The 13,320-nt window shown below is 36.1% G+C and overlaps 2 protein-coding genes across 2 annotated transcripts in view; one reads left to right on the plus strand and one right to left on the minus strand.

Moving 5' to 3' along the window:
- Nucleotides 1-13,320, plus strand: part of SYN2 (synapsin II) — a 192,635-nt gene that overhangs the window by 93,584 nt on the left and 85,731 nt on the right. The window contains exon 5 of the mRNA XM_075159387.1: nucleotides 1,328-1,417. Within this exon, the coding sequence (XP_075015488.1) occupies nucleotides 1,328-1,417 (90 nt within the window). The remainder of the gene's footprint in view (nucleotides 1-1,327; nucleotides 1,418-13,320) is intronic.
- TIMP4 (TIMP metallopeptidase inhibitor 4) overlaps nucleotides 2,627-13,320 on the minus strand; it is a 32,877-nt gene continuing 22,183 nt past the window's right edge. The window contains exons 3-5 of the mRNA XM_075159389.1: nucleotides 8,708-8,822; nucleotides 7,914-8,038; nucleotides 2,627-7,741 (exon numbers count right to left, since the gene is read on the minus strand). Of these exons, the coding sequence (XP_075015490.1) occupies nucleotides 7,544-7,741; nucleotides 7,914-8,038; nucleotides 8,708-8,822 (438 nt within the window). The 3' untranslated portion in view covers nucleotides 2,627-7,543. The remainder of the gene's footprint in view (nucleotides 7,742-7,913; nucleotides 8,039-8,707; nucleotides 8,823-13,320) is intronic.

Here is a 13,320-nt window from a genome sequence, read left to right on the forward strand (position 1 = left end):
ATAATATTTCCTTTCCTTGAGGTCTGTTTTGTATAGCACACTGTCCAACTAGAATTTCTTAAGCTTTTGGTGAAAACTACTCATCTTTAAGGTATTTTCCACTGGACTTCAAAATTTAAATATGTGTTTTACCAAACCTAAGTAAACACCACTAAATTAAACAAATTCTCCATGCCAGCTGGAAATGCGATGCAAAGCTTTCATAATTTTTTTACCTTTAAACAGTTTTTGCTATCCCTACACCCTAAATTGCATTAACAGAGTCGGTATTTTATCTAACTGCATTATGGACAGAGTTCTGTTGTTCTTTGCTTTTTTCATGTTTGTAACCAGCAAATCCCACTATTCAAACTGTTGTGCTAAGTTGTTTATGTCTCATGTTGGCATAATGACAATTAAACACATCACAGGCATGTACAAGCGAGAGCTTTGGAGTCTTGAAACAATAGTGGTTTTCTGACTGCCAAAGCCGTCCTGCTCCCTAGAAACCTCACTTGCTAAGCCGTGTTTTCAAGAGTCATTTAGTTTTCGAACTGTTACAACGGAAGAGTTGATCTGTTCGCTAAAGAGAAAGAACAGCCCTGAAATACATTTCTATTTAATAAAGAATTCTTTGTCTTTTTGTGTTTAAATGTTGTTTTGCTTTCTATGTTAAGTTACTGCAGTCCAGCATATTGGTAGACTGGATATGTCGGAGAAAGGGCCCAGAAAGAAAACGTTAATAGAAACGGCAGTAACATGTAGCTGTTTAAATTGTCAACATCTTTGTTGACTGTGGAAGAATGGCCATGTGGCTACGGTACATGGCTAGAGCCTAGGAAATTAAAATTCTCTTGTTTGTTCTTCACCTGACTTGTTACACAGGGCATAGTTACTGCTTTTCTCTGTTTGCCAGTTTTGCAAAATTGCGTTTCAATGTCAGTGAGGTGCCAGAGGCTAAATTATTGTGAAATATATTTGATCTTTAGATTAAAGATGGTAGAAAATGCAAAACTATAATGATTTTATTATCACAAAATCGGCTTAAAATATATAGAGAATGAAGTGTCTGAAAACCCGTATTCCAATGTATTTCATTTTCTGTACATGTGAAGGCTTAACTCTTAGAGGTATTGTTCTTTGTTGATCTGCATGTGGAGTCATAGCTTGGATGGATTAAAAAGGTGTGCATGTGAGAGAGGAGGAGAGAGCAAGTGTATAATGTGTACGTGTATTTACTGAGTTTATGAAATGCAGAAGACAAGAAGCAAAATGACAGTATGAGATCATTTTGGTAGAATGTGGTTTCTCTCCTAAGCTTTTTGCCTTGTTTTGCTTTATTTTACAGTTTGCCCAGCTGGTGTCTGTCTACAAAACTTTGGGTCCAGAGAAGTTCCCTTTAATTGAGCAAACGTTCTATCCAAATCACAAGGAAATGGTACGTGCAAATACCAATACTAAATTTACTTACAGTCTCTGTAAAATAGGAACTGTAAACACACAATTCATCTCCCACGTTTACTGTCTATTTTAAAAGCCATTTTGGAAGCTTTCAGAGGGATAAGACTGGGTGACCACTTGAAAGCATTGTGATGGTTAACTGGAAGATTTTCAGATGTGAAGGCAGTCATTTTTCAGCTAACCGACTTCAGATCTTAAAGAGATTAAACGCTTATAAGGACACTGAACAACTATTAAAGTGCAAGAGTTACTTTTATGGTTTGTTTTCAACCTAGTCCTTTATGGTATGTTCAAAGTGGTTATCATCTTTGTAGATGATGCACAAGGCTATGTGCCTGTCAGTGTAGAACTTTGAACTCATCTAAAATCAGGGTGTTTATGACTTGTGATCTTCATGCACCTGAGCTGACATTGATTCCCAGTCCTTTACAGACATAAATGAATTCATAAAAATAACACTTAACAACCTTTACGCATTACCTGTCTTATGCTGCAGACATTTTTTTCTAAACAGAAATTCTTTCCTGAGTATATTTTTCTAGAGGAAATACTTTCAGCGCTGAGAGAAACTGGAGGGAGGCTATTTGCTGATTGAATAGACTAGCAGAGAAGCATCAATTATTTTTAGAATATAATCCATTCAGCATATGTCACACAGCTGTGATTCAAGTACCATTGCAAGGTCATGATAAATATGTTAGTTAGCTGTTTGTGTAAGGTCCCCAAGCTGTAATTGCTGTGTGTCTGTCTTGAGACTCTGGCTAGCACTTCGTTATCATAGATGGCATCTAAGATAAGCCTCAGCGATAGCAGTTGATTAAGATTTCTTCTGAAGTCTTCTTTCTCCCATGTCTGTCTCATCTTTTGGTAATAAACACAGTATGGTGCAGTTCTGCTCTGTTTTTTGATGTATTGCAAGAGTGGCAGGATGGCTCTTCACACTGCTTTCCCAGTTCTCTCTGGTTTCTTTGGACTACCAACTCACAGATGTTTCCACTTCTCTTGTCACATATGATAGTTCTGAAAAGAGCTTTCACCACAGTTATGTATTTAGTAAATTTGCTACACAGAAGTTTTGTAGAGCCAAAGGAGAGTGGTACTGATCCGGAGCAGCAGATCTAAATATTGTCCCAGACAGTCAAATCTTTTCAGAATGGGAGGGGGTTTTGTTGATGGATTTATCAGGAAAATATACATGTTTATAAAATCTGTATTTTTTTTTTTTATGCAAAGGAAGTGTTTTATGCCTTGGGGATTCTTTCATAACAGGTGGAGAAGCAGAACCACATCTCATGTTTTGCAATATGCTTTTTTAAATGGTAATAAGTTTTATATCTCTATTTTCCTGAGAAGGGCCAAGATTAAAGCCTCTTTATAATTTCCTGCACACAATTTATTGTTCTTTCTTCATTATTTTATCAGCTATTGTCCAGGCTCCTCAGGGAAGTGGTCACGACACCACGCCTGTCAGAGATCAAGGAGCATCTGGACAATGCTCTTAGTCATATGGTTTAGTGTTAGGCAGTCCTGCGAGGAGCAGGGAGTTGGACTCAATGATCCTTATGGGTCCCTTCCAACTCAAGATATTCTATGATTCTATGATTCTATTGAAAAAGCCGGCTTTTTTAATGCATTGCTAAATTGCAGTACATAGAAACAAAGAAAATATCCTATAATTCTGGGACAAGAATTAATTTTTACATAGTATGGCCCTGTAGAAGGTCTACCAGTTCAATTGCAAACTGCTGTCTTGAACAGCTGATTGAATTCGAATTCAGTAATAGAACACAAACAAGAAAATGTGTGTATGTGTTTATAAGGCATATTGCTTAAAAGTATAACAAATATTTGAGTGGTTTTTTCCCACCTTTGTTCCTTTACATTGCTCATTAATGTCTGAACTGATAAGTTACTTGTCTTTTGTTTGAACGTTTGAATATTAATGTTCTCTGTAGCTGAGTAATTTTTACATATTTCTACGTAATGAATGTTAATCTGGAGAAAATTTAATGCATTTCAGTATCACATTGCCATACATGGTTTAGAGGTGCTGTAATAACTGATTGTGGTGAAGCTCATTGGTTTGTTTTTTCCTTCGGAAGAAATTATTTGGAATTTTCTGGCTTGAAGAATAATCAGGCAACATGGTACAAGATAACATTTTATTCAAATTTCTAGAATGGGTTGTAAAATGATCCAAATATCAGAGTCTTCTAGTTGATGAATTGAAATCATATCGTGCTATTTAAATTTTGCTGGTTTTTAAACACTGTTTATTAATAGCTGGCCTCATTTGCATTTACTTTTACAGAATTTGGTATTTACAGTTTAAAATAATTTTTGGTAGTTCCTCTTGTGTTCGTTCCTTCCCTTCTTATCCTCCAAATCGTAACCTAGAGCTCTCTCCCGCTCCTCCAGTGCAAACCAGATGGGGTGGGGAGGGAGCAGGGGAAAACTCCAAATCTCTGAGAATTGAGTTTTCAGCTGAGCATGCCAGAGGTACGGTTGTGCTTCTGTTTCTTTTGCTTCTTTCGTACTATGGTGATCATTTGTACGGAGTCTTTAGACGGCAATAAAAGGTAAATAAACAAAGATGCCATTCTTTTGTGTAAAAATGGAGCTGCTTTAATGAAACACTTTTTGAAACAGAAACATTCATCTCAGACTGATTAAAACTACACAAAACGCTGTAAGGCTTTTTGAACTCCTTGCTAGTTGAGTCATATCTACAGCCTTCCCCTCAGTAATTAGTTCCCTTTATTTCACTACATTCCCACCTCTTATGTTCTCTGTCAAAAAACAACCCAACGCCTTTTTAACATAATTGTTGGACAATTTAATTAAAACTTAATTGGAACATTGAGAAAAAGCCAACAATATTCAAGGTGTTGTTTTTTCCACCGTTCACCTGTACAGTCTCCCTTCTCTGTTCTTTTCCCTACTCTTATCATAAGTCATGTGAGTAATGTTCAAATTAAAATCAAATGTTGTACCAGGCTATATTTCTGCTCTTACCTTTCATATAACACATACACAGTTTCAGGAAGTAAAAATAAAATGATGTAAAAATAATCTGCTGTTGATAATACATCAATGCCACTACAGTAAAAATCTTGACAGGAAAATAACTATTCAGAATGCCACATTATAGTTAATCCTTTTCATAATCTTTACTCGTGCTGAATCTCAGGGAAAATAAACTCATTCTGAGAGGGTTTTTTTGTAAAGCTTTTCTTGCCATATTTATTGCTATGAGAAAAAAAAAAAATCTTTGTACCATCCATTGAGGGAAGTTTGGCCAGATTTATGCTCAGACAGAAATCAAACTGGATGGCCATTAATTTTGAAACCCCTCATATGGGATATTTTATGGCAGATCAAATATAAAATGTTTTTAAAACTAATTATGGCATACAATTCATATTACAGTTTGTTCATAAATATCGAAGAAAACATTTATTTTTACAAGGTACATAAAAAAGGCAATCTGAGTTGGGTTACTTGACTTTAAGGTCTAATTACTATAAAACTGAAATAGAAACAGAACTATGTTGAGTTAAAAAGCAGAAAATATCTGTTTGCTGCAGAGTGCTATTCAAAAGACACCATTACATCAAAATGGATTTGGAAACAAATGCTACACTGTACATGTATTGAATATTAATTAGCCATGTGCTTGATTCAGACTTTGTATGGTTATTAAGCTCTTGCAGGCTTGTCTAGGAATTGTTTTGGTTTGACATGAGGAAATAAGGCCTGTTTTTTACATCTTTCTGTAAATTAGTAATATAAATGCACAGCACTGACAGTAAATAGCACTGTCAATATTGTCTCTGCAATATCAATTCCTTTTTGGAAGAAATGTAGCCTTTTTATTTCCTTTATGTAAATATCCATAACAAGTCTATGGTCCAAATTAGTGTTAGGTAATTTTTTGTTTGTCTTTAGCAAAGCAGAAAACGAGCTAGGCTTTACATTTGGCAGCACAAATATATGGTGGTTTAATTTAGGATTGTAAATTAAAACAGCAAAACTGATTTGCAGTAAATAAAAAGTGAAATATTGACTATTAAGGCACATATATCCCTGAAAGGAATAATGGCATGCCTTCCTGTTGGCCTTGCACCATTTGCAGTTCATTGGAATTGTGTAAGTTTAGCCACAAAAAAAGTAAGAATATTTATTCTCACAAGAGTGTTTTCAAAGCTGCCGTTGTCTATCCTTTAAATATGGATTCATGCAATTGTCAAAATAAACATTAGAAACACGAACAGAATATGTCACAAACATCATTTATACAGTTTTTTTGCAAGTATACGTTATATATACAATACAATATATCTTAGGATGTGGCAAGATATATAGGACATGCTGAATTTTATGTCCAAACTACTACTTCATTGAATTGAATGGAATTGGAGATGCCTGTACACTTAAAGATGTGCATATCTTCTTTGCAAGTTTAAGTCCCAATGATTTTATAAGGACTCTATAGCAAACAGACTGAAGGAACTATTTGGAAAGCTGGACCCTGGAACCAATAGGCAATAACAGCTCTGATTCTTAATGAGCCCATAGGCTGGAAATGTCACACTATGGTTAGCAGGAATGAGCAAAGTGTTTGTGGTAAACCTTTAAATAGACTTGATCTAACCAAATGAGAACAGAACTGTCTAAATCTCTGCCTGTTGTTTTTAAATTCTCATATGGGGAATACATGAGGGTAATTTCGAGCCAAAATTGGAACGAAGTGAAAGAAACCCAATGGAGAAAATTGGAGAGAGTAAAATATGTCAAAAATGGCAGCTATTAGAGATTCATACCCTGCATGATGGTTCTCATCCAGTCTCTAGAACGCAAGCAGTTGGACAACTGTCTAAACTTTGGCATTTACTGAAATCATTTCTTAAGTTTTACCACTGTGAATTGAATTACTTTTGTAAACTTAAATATGTGTGAGATTAGTTACTAACTACAGTAATCAATTCATAAAAGTTAGGACACTAAAAAACTAAAAGGCAAAATATGTTGTAACACTTCTCTAGTATACGTTCACGAGTTACCAAATTCATTATGACAGAGTATGATGGGTATTCACGAATGAAGAACCATTAATGTAAGTTTAAACTATTAAATATGGTCAAATATTTGAGAACTTTTTAGAAATCACTTGCGGTGCAAGTTATTCAATATCTGTTGTATGTATTTTTACATGAGTTTCTAAAGCCAAGGCTTTTAACAGTGCTGAAATACCTAGTCACTATTTGGAGAGGCATTATCAAGTACTATAGCTACCGTGATGATGGACGTGGCTTCTGTAAATATAAGCAGTTTTAGCCTGTCATTATTTGTGTTGGTTCCATAAAATGCTGAAGCATTAGAACATCTGGCTTTTCCTTCAACAAGGTATAGCTAGTCCATAGGAATATTGAATGGGGTAAGAGGATTTTGATTATCAAGGCTGTTTTTTAACTTAGTTATCAGTGAAAGTTACAATTCTGTAGATAAAGAAAGCTATGACATAAGTAACATACAGAATATGGAGCACAGATTGTTTAATCACAGAAGTGTTCAACTTGTTCCAACAGATGAGGAAAAACAGGGATTTTTGAATCTTTTTTTTATAGCACATTGTTATAATACTTTACATATACACTGTACAATAATTCTTTTGTATCAGAAGACTTTCATACAGAAAATATAGTTCTATAAAACATTCTGTAGTTCGTCAGAAGGACTTGGAATAAAACATGGGGCTGTCTTACTCTGTAGGTTAACAGAAACAGGGGACAAAATTCTGGCAATTCTTTTTTTCTTGTACATTCATATTGGTAAAAGGGAATCTTGTTATGCCTTAGAGGACACAGAGGAGCATTCTCAGCTTGAGCCTCTCTGTACAAAGCATAACTTTACAGAGTAGCTACCTCCAGGAGATTTGTTCCTCATCCACAGAGTGCCAATTCCACAGACTCGTACTTCAGCTGTACAGGACAATTTGTTTTTGTTTCTAAGCAACAGATACATTAGCCGATGGCAGTTCAAAGCTGTGAGCGTGCAATGTTTGATGGAATTAGACTCCAAGGCCTTTTAGGAAGTGATCGTTTTAAGGTTCGCTGATATCAATAAACTCTTTCTCTGGGGGAGGACCACCTCGGTACCAGCTGCAAGTGCCATCACTTCTCTTGATACAGGCATAGTGCTTGGCTTGGTGCCCATACAGCTTTCTTTCTATCAGCCAGTCTGTCCAGAGGCACTCGTTTGGTGCAGTGATTGAACAGGGCACCATGTAGCAGGTAGTAATCTAAATGTGAAATAGTACATTGATTCAGTATATTGCGGGTTTCTTTAAAATGGTATTTATTCTCGAATAATATAAAATATATGGTGTCTAAGAGAACAGTTCCCACCAGTGAAAACTGCTAGTGCCTGTAAGGTGGGCTCCACCATCAGACAGTGTTTCGTTCTATACTTACTTTGCAGCCACAGCCCATTTGATATCTCTGATTAAGACTCTTCTTTTGAGACAAGGATAAATCATCCCATGGTTCAATGTAGTTGCATAAATGGATGAGGACTTTGCCGTCACTTAAAATTTGGCCTGCAGCATGGAAAATAAGAAAAATAAGGCAAGCAAATAAAACTGTTTTCTAAATACTGAAATAAATCACAAGAATATCTGAAGTTTTTACCTAATTGCACCAAATTAGTCATATTTCACACTTTTTTCAATGAATGTAATTATTACTGAGAGAACTATTCTGCTGATGGCAAGCTGAATAAACGTTAAAGTTGTAAGAAGGATATTTTTCAAAAGATGCTGATAATCTGCCAGCAAGGGATGGATGCAAATGCAGTAGTATGTTAAACTAGATTTCAGGACCCTATAGAAAAATCTGTAATTACTTAGAACCCCAAATCTGCATACACGTAGGCATGTGTTGTCTCATTAAACATGTTCGCATTCCTGGGAAAATCAGTACTGTTGGTTTTAAACAAATAATAATGGCATACTTCCTATTTACTAATTACATAGTTACTGACTTTGACTTCCTTTGAAACTGCTTTAAGATCTTCGGAGGAAGGATGGAAAACATGTAAGATCACAGTATAATTACCGCTTTACACAATTTGTACATTTCGTTGTGTTTGTATTACTTGCATAATACATAAATATATTACTTTTTAACAAGGGCTGGCATATTTTTACAAAGTCAATCTAAGCAGTTACTTCTGGTTTTGCAGGTACATGAGTTTTGTTATATTTTACCTGTCAAAAGATACTGTTTTTTGTTGTTAGCTTCTAGTTTCACTCCACAGAGTGATGAATCAAAAGGGGTATAGACATACTGGACATCCTTGAGCTTTTCAAATCCTTTAAACATCTGAAAATTATCAGAAACAGAAAGTCAGTAGTGGAAAACAAACAGTTTGAAAACAAACAGAAAAAACAGTTGCAAACAACAGCTGAAAGAAATATGTGGTGCAGCTATTTAAAAAAGGCTCTGAAGTCTGAACTTATATGAGAAAATACCAACAATTAGACCTCACTAAATGAAATGTGTCCATTGTCTTTAGAAGGAAATTAGGTCTTCATTTTTTTAAATTATAGGGTTTAAAATATGCTTTTTCAGTGTTTTTAATGGATCTTTAAGGCTTGCTGTTCCATTTATAGTGTACTAGCATCTTCCATTTAATGCAGAGACAGCATTCATCTCAAACAAGGTGCTGCAGCATTGTAAGATGCAAAAATTTCTCAATATGGGAAATTTTATCTTGAACAGTGTAATGGTATATATCTTCAAGGACATGAAACATGCTAAGAAACTGAGCGTTGTTCTTATATTCCGTCATTAAAGCAAGCTGGTTTTTCACACGCAGAATTTTGCCCAATGCCACCTTCTCAACTAACTGCTGGAAAATGGGATCCAGCTCGTAGAATTTACAGGCTGCAGCACCAGAATGGATGGGTTCAGAATGAAAGCCTATCGGTGTTCAGGTTGGCTGCTCCTTAACTAGCATTTCCAACTATGAAAATAATTCTTAAGTAATCAAAACAACTTCAGTTGTGTCCAAATGTGAGAAGGAACCATAAGATGCTAATCGACCTCAGAATGCCTGTCATCACCTGATGTGACATAACTGAAGCCCCAACACTTCGGGGCCCCGTGTGGTGACGTCGCGCTGCGCGCTGACAGCTGTGGACAGTCGCAAGGCTCACAGCTCCCAAGGGCAGGCTCTCCCAGTTGCAGCTGGCGTCACTGGAATACGTGTGCGTGTTACTCAAATTCTCTCAGGAGATTTAAATAGTACAGGGCACTAGAAAATACGCTGTAATATGTTGATTTTTCTGAAGCCTTTTTTATGGAGTAAAAAGAGCCAAAGTTGTTGTCATTGGGCTTCTGATCCAAAAATATGAGATATGAATTTGAAATACTTAGTAGAAAAAACAAACGCACCGAACCAAACCAAAACAAAAACCAAACCAGTATCCTGTACAAAGCAGCAGTGAAAATAATAGAAAACATATATAATGACGATGAAAATGTGTCTAGTTTAATTAGATCCAAGTAGTCTGGTATGTCAGCCCCACGTGAAAGTTCTCGGAACGGTGGCCAAGTGAGGAAGCAGGAGCGGGCTGCACGTGCGTTGCGGAGCATCTGCCTCGTTGCTAACCCAGCGCTTCGGTCGGAGCCCCAGGGTTTGATTCCTGCCGTCTTTGGAACTTGAATCCCCTGCTTCTGCTGCCCTTAAATCTGCCTTATTCAGGGTGTGTTCCAGGCACAGGTGTCTCGTACATAGTAACTACGTGAACTATGCAAGTCTCCTCCAATTTGAGTTCTCTCCGCATTCGGAAACCTTTGATTGGGCTACAATGTATAGTAGGGTACAACTTTTCTTTTAGCTTCTCATCTCTTGATCTAAATTAACTTGAGGCATTATGCAAACAACACAAATTGATTTAGCTATAAAAAAAAAGATAAATATCCATGGCAACTTATAATGGAGATCTAGATAATACTTAAATGAGTTTGGTGTTTGTTTTGTTGGGGGTTTGTTGGTTGGTTGGTTGGGGTTTTTTTGAACTTACAGTCTGACCCATCTCGCGTTTTGACTTAGATATTTGTTAAAGCATTTCTTAAGATTATAATCTTCTGTTTAATTCAGAAAATCATATTTGATCTTCTCAATCATATTCTCTCATCTCCTAAAAGCGTGGATACTTTCTCTGTAAAGGGATAAGATGGCTTGATTCGATTCTGCGTTGTGGTATGGTCCATTTACATTTGAGGCTCCGGTAGGACTTTATTGAGGTAAAAAAATAGGGTGGGGAATTGGGAGAATAGAGAGATGTGAGCCTGATACTGAAGTCTATATTGACACTGTCCCTGTCCTTCTGAGGTATATAACTGAGACCAGTCCACGGCTATTGCTTTAAGATTTTAGAATACTTTTTTTAAAGACTATCTGTGTTACTTTCAGTGTCTCAAGCATGTTCCTGTTATAATTATTACATTCTCCTATCTTCTTTATTCTCTAAGCCTTTTTAACTATATCATGGCTTATTTTCTTAGCTTTATATAGTGATTAATATCTAGCTTTAAAACTGCATGCATCATTGTACAGTGTAGATACCGTGTGTCTAGCTTAAATACCTCCTGTTATTCCCACTGTGAGGCAACCCCACCCTCTTGTAAAAGAAGCCTCGTTCTTTCAGTGGGTTTCCATCCATGCAGCTTCTGGGGAAAATACTTTGCAATTTTGCTTATAGTAGTTTAAATTGATAAAATGTGTTGATTTCATATATGACAGTAATATCTTGGGCCTTACTTTACTGCTCTGATGACACTAATATTTAGGTGGCTCCTTATAATAAGTATGATGAGCAAGTCAATATTATGAAGGCAAATATTCAATTGCATATAAATCACGTATTCTCTTCTCTCTTTAATATAATGCTGTAAATATTGCAATAGAAGAAAATAACAGTAATTGAAAAAATGTGTGGCTTCTTAACATGCCAACCCATATATATAAAATGAATGAAAAAACATCATTATTCTTTATTTTATTTCTGTAAATGAATAAGAAAATCATATTTAATATTTCTGTCCAAAAATGCCAATGTTTTTTTTATTGCTAAGCCTAATGCACTGGTTTTAAAATAACAGAACTATAATTTTTGTGACAGGAGTAGCATAAACCAGTCACACTAATGTTACATGTCAAACAGCCTAGAGAGTAATATAAAGAGAAACAGCAGCATTTGCTGAATTTACAGTTGCAGTAAAACTCTATAGGTTCTGTGTTTCTTTTCCAAGAGGGGAGAAGAATTGCTGAGGGAAGTGTGAATATATGTGTGGCTTTAAAAGTATTCACCAAAACGGAGTTGATGATCATGTTTTAGCTTGATAGATCCTACAGCTCAGAAGAGATGATTAGAGAGTCTATTATTGCTTTCATGTTATATGAAGCGAATTCTTAGCATATCCCCCCAATCCTGTAAATGTTTATGCAAAGGGTTAGCCAGAAACACGTGATCAGTGCCGTCTGACATTAAAAGGACTGTTCAGTTTGTTGTAACTGCAGGTCATCAGCTTTTCAATATGAGAAATTGGTCTGTAAGCACTCAAGAGAAGAAAGACCATAATAGTGAAAAGAGAATATTCTACCGTATGACATATACTGTTGATTTACATTCTTTTAAATGTTATCATCTGAGGGAAAAGGTAAGAAATAGTGTTATCAAATTATTGCTCTGGTCAACAAAGTTCACAGTTATTCAGGAAACAGAGATACGCAAATGAGGTCACTGATCTGTGAGGCTCACAGTTTGAAGATCTCTGACAAGCTATTTTTGTGATGTTATTAGCCAGTCTGTGAATTGTTCCGCTCCACTGAGGTGGCCAAATCTGGCTGATTGTATACAACATTATATTATTTGAATTGATTGTTTTACACTTACCAAATGTTTACAAGCGTGACCTATTTAAAATTCCTCACTCTCTTTGCTTTTGTAACTTGATGAGGACTTTACAGTGTTATCCATAACACTTTCCTATTAAACTTCTGTTAATTTAAAAGTGAGTATTTCTCAATAGTTTTTCAGTATACCCACTCCCGTTTAATTTTTACTCATATGCCAACTGTGAATTATATGCTTAGCATGTAACAGGTTACATCACTCTTTGTCAGTTCCTGTACCATTTACCAGGCACAGGCGAAGTTGCCTTTATGGATTTATTTCAGCACCACACTAAATTTACTAGCAATCCCCGAAAGACTGGCAGTGTGCAGAAGCTCCTGTTCGCTCGCCCACTCTGTATTGTGGAGGTTTCAAACAAAAATCCTTTTATTGGGTTTGTTAGAGGCACCGAGCTGGGTCCCAACGCAGCTGAGCAGCCTGCTCCTACCTCTTCTTAACTCTCTTCTGGCCAGAAGTAAGAATTTGAAGGGTGGGACTGTTATGACCCATTTGTCTTTGGTCTAACTTGTATGTAACGATGCAGAGCATCTTTTATTAGAAAATAAATCTCTCTAGTTTGTCCAGTCCTAGCTGACTTGTCTTCTGAAGCTTAGTGGAATTAAATAAAGATCTCTTACTGATGTCTGAGTTTTGAAAAGGCCTCCTCTTGGGAAATTTGGGAGAAACTCCGAGGCAGCTCCAATATGTGAATGTATTTCAGAGATTTCAGTGTGCTGTTACTGAGGAACGGGATTATAGACTGAAAATAGTAACACGGACTAGACTTGTCATTCTTCTTTTTTGTACTGAAGTATACTTCATGATTTGCATTCCTGTAAGGTTACTCAAGTGTTGGCAGGGCAGCAACAGAAAATTAAAGGGCTAATGGGAGGAAAGAGAATTGCTCTGCTATTTAT

The sequence above is a fragment of the Calonectris borealis genome, chromosome 10, assembly GCF_964195595.1.
Source record: "Calonectris borealis chromosome 10, bCalBor7.hap1.2, whole genome shotgun sequence".
Classification (NCBI taxonomy): domain Eukaryota; kingdom Metazoa; phylum Chordata; class Aves; order Procellariiformes; family Procellariidae; genus Calonectris; species Calonectris borealis.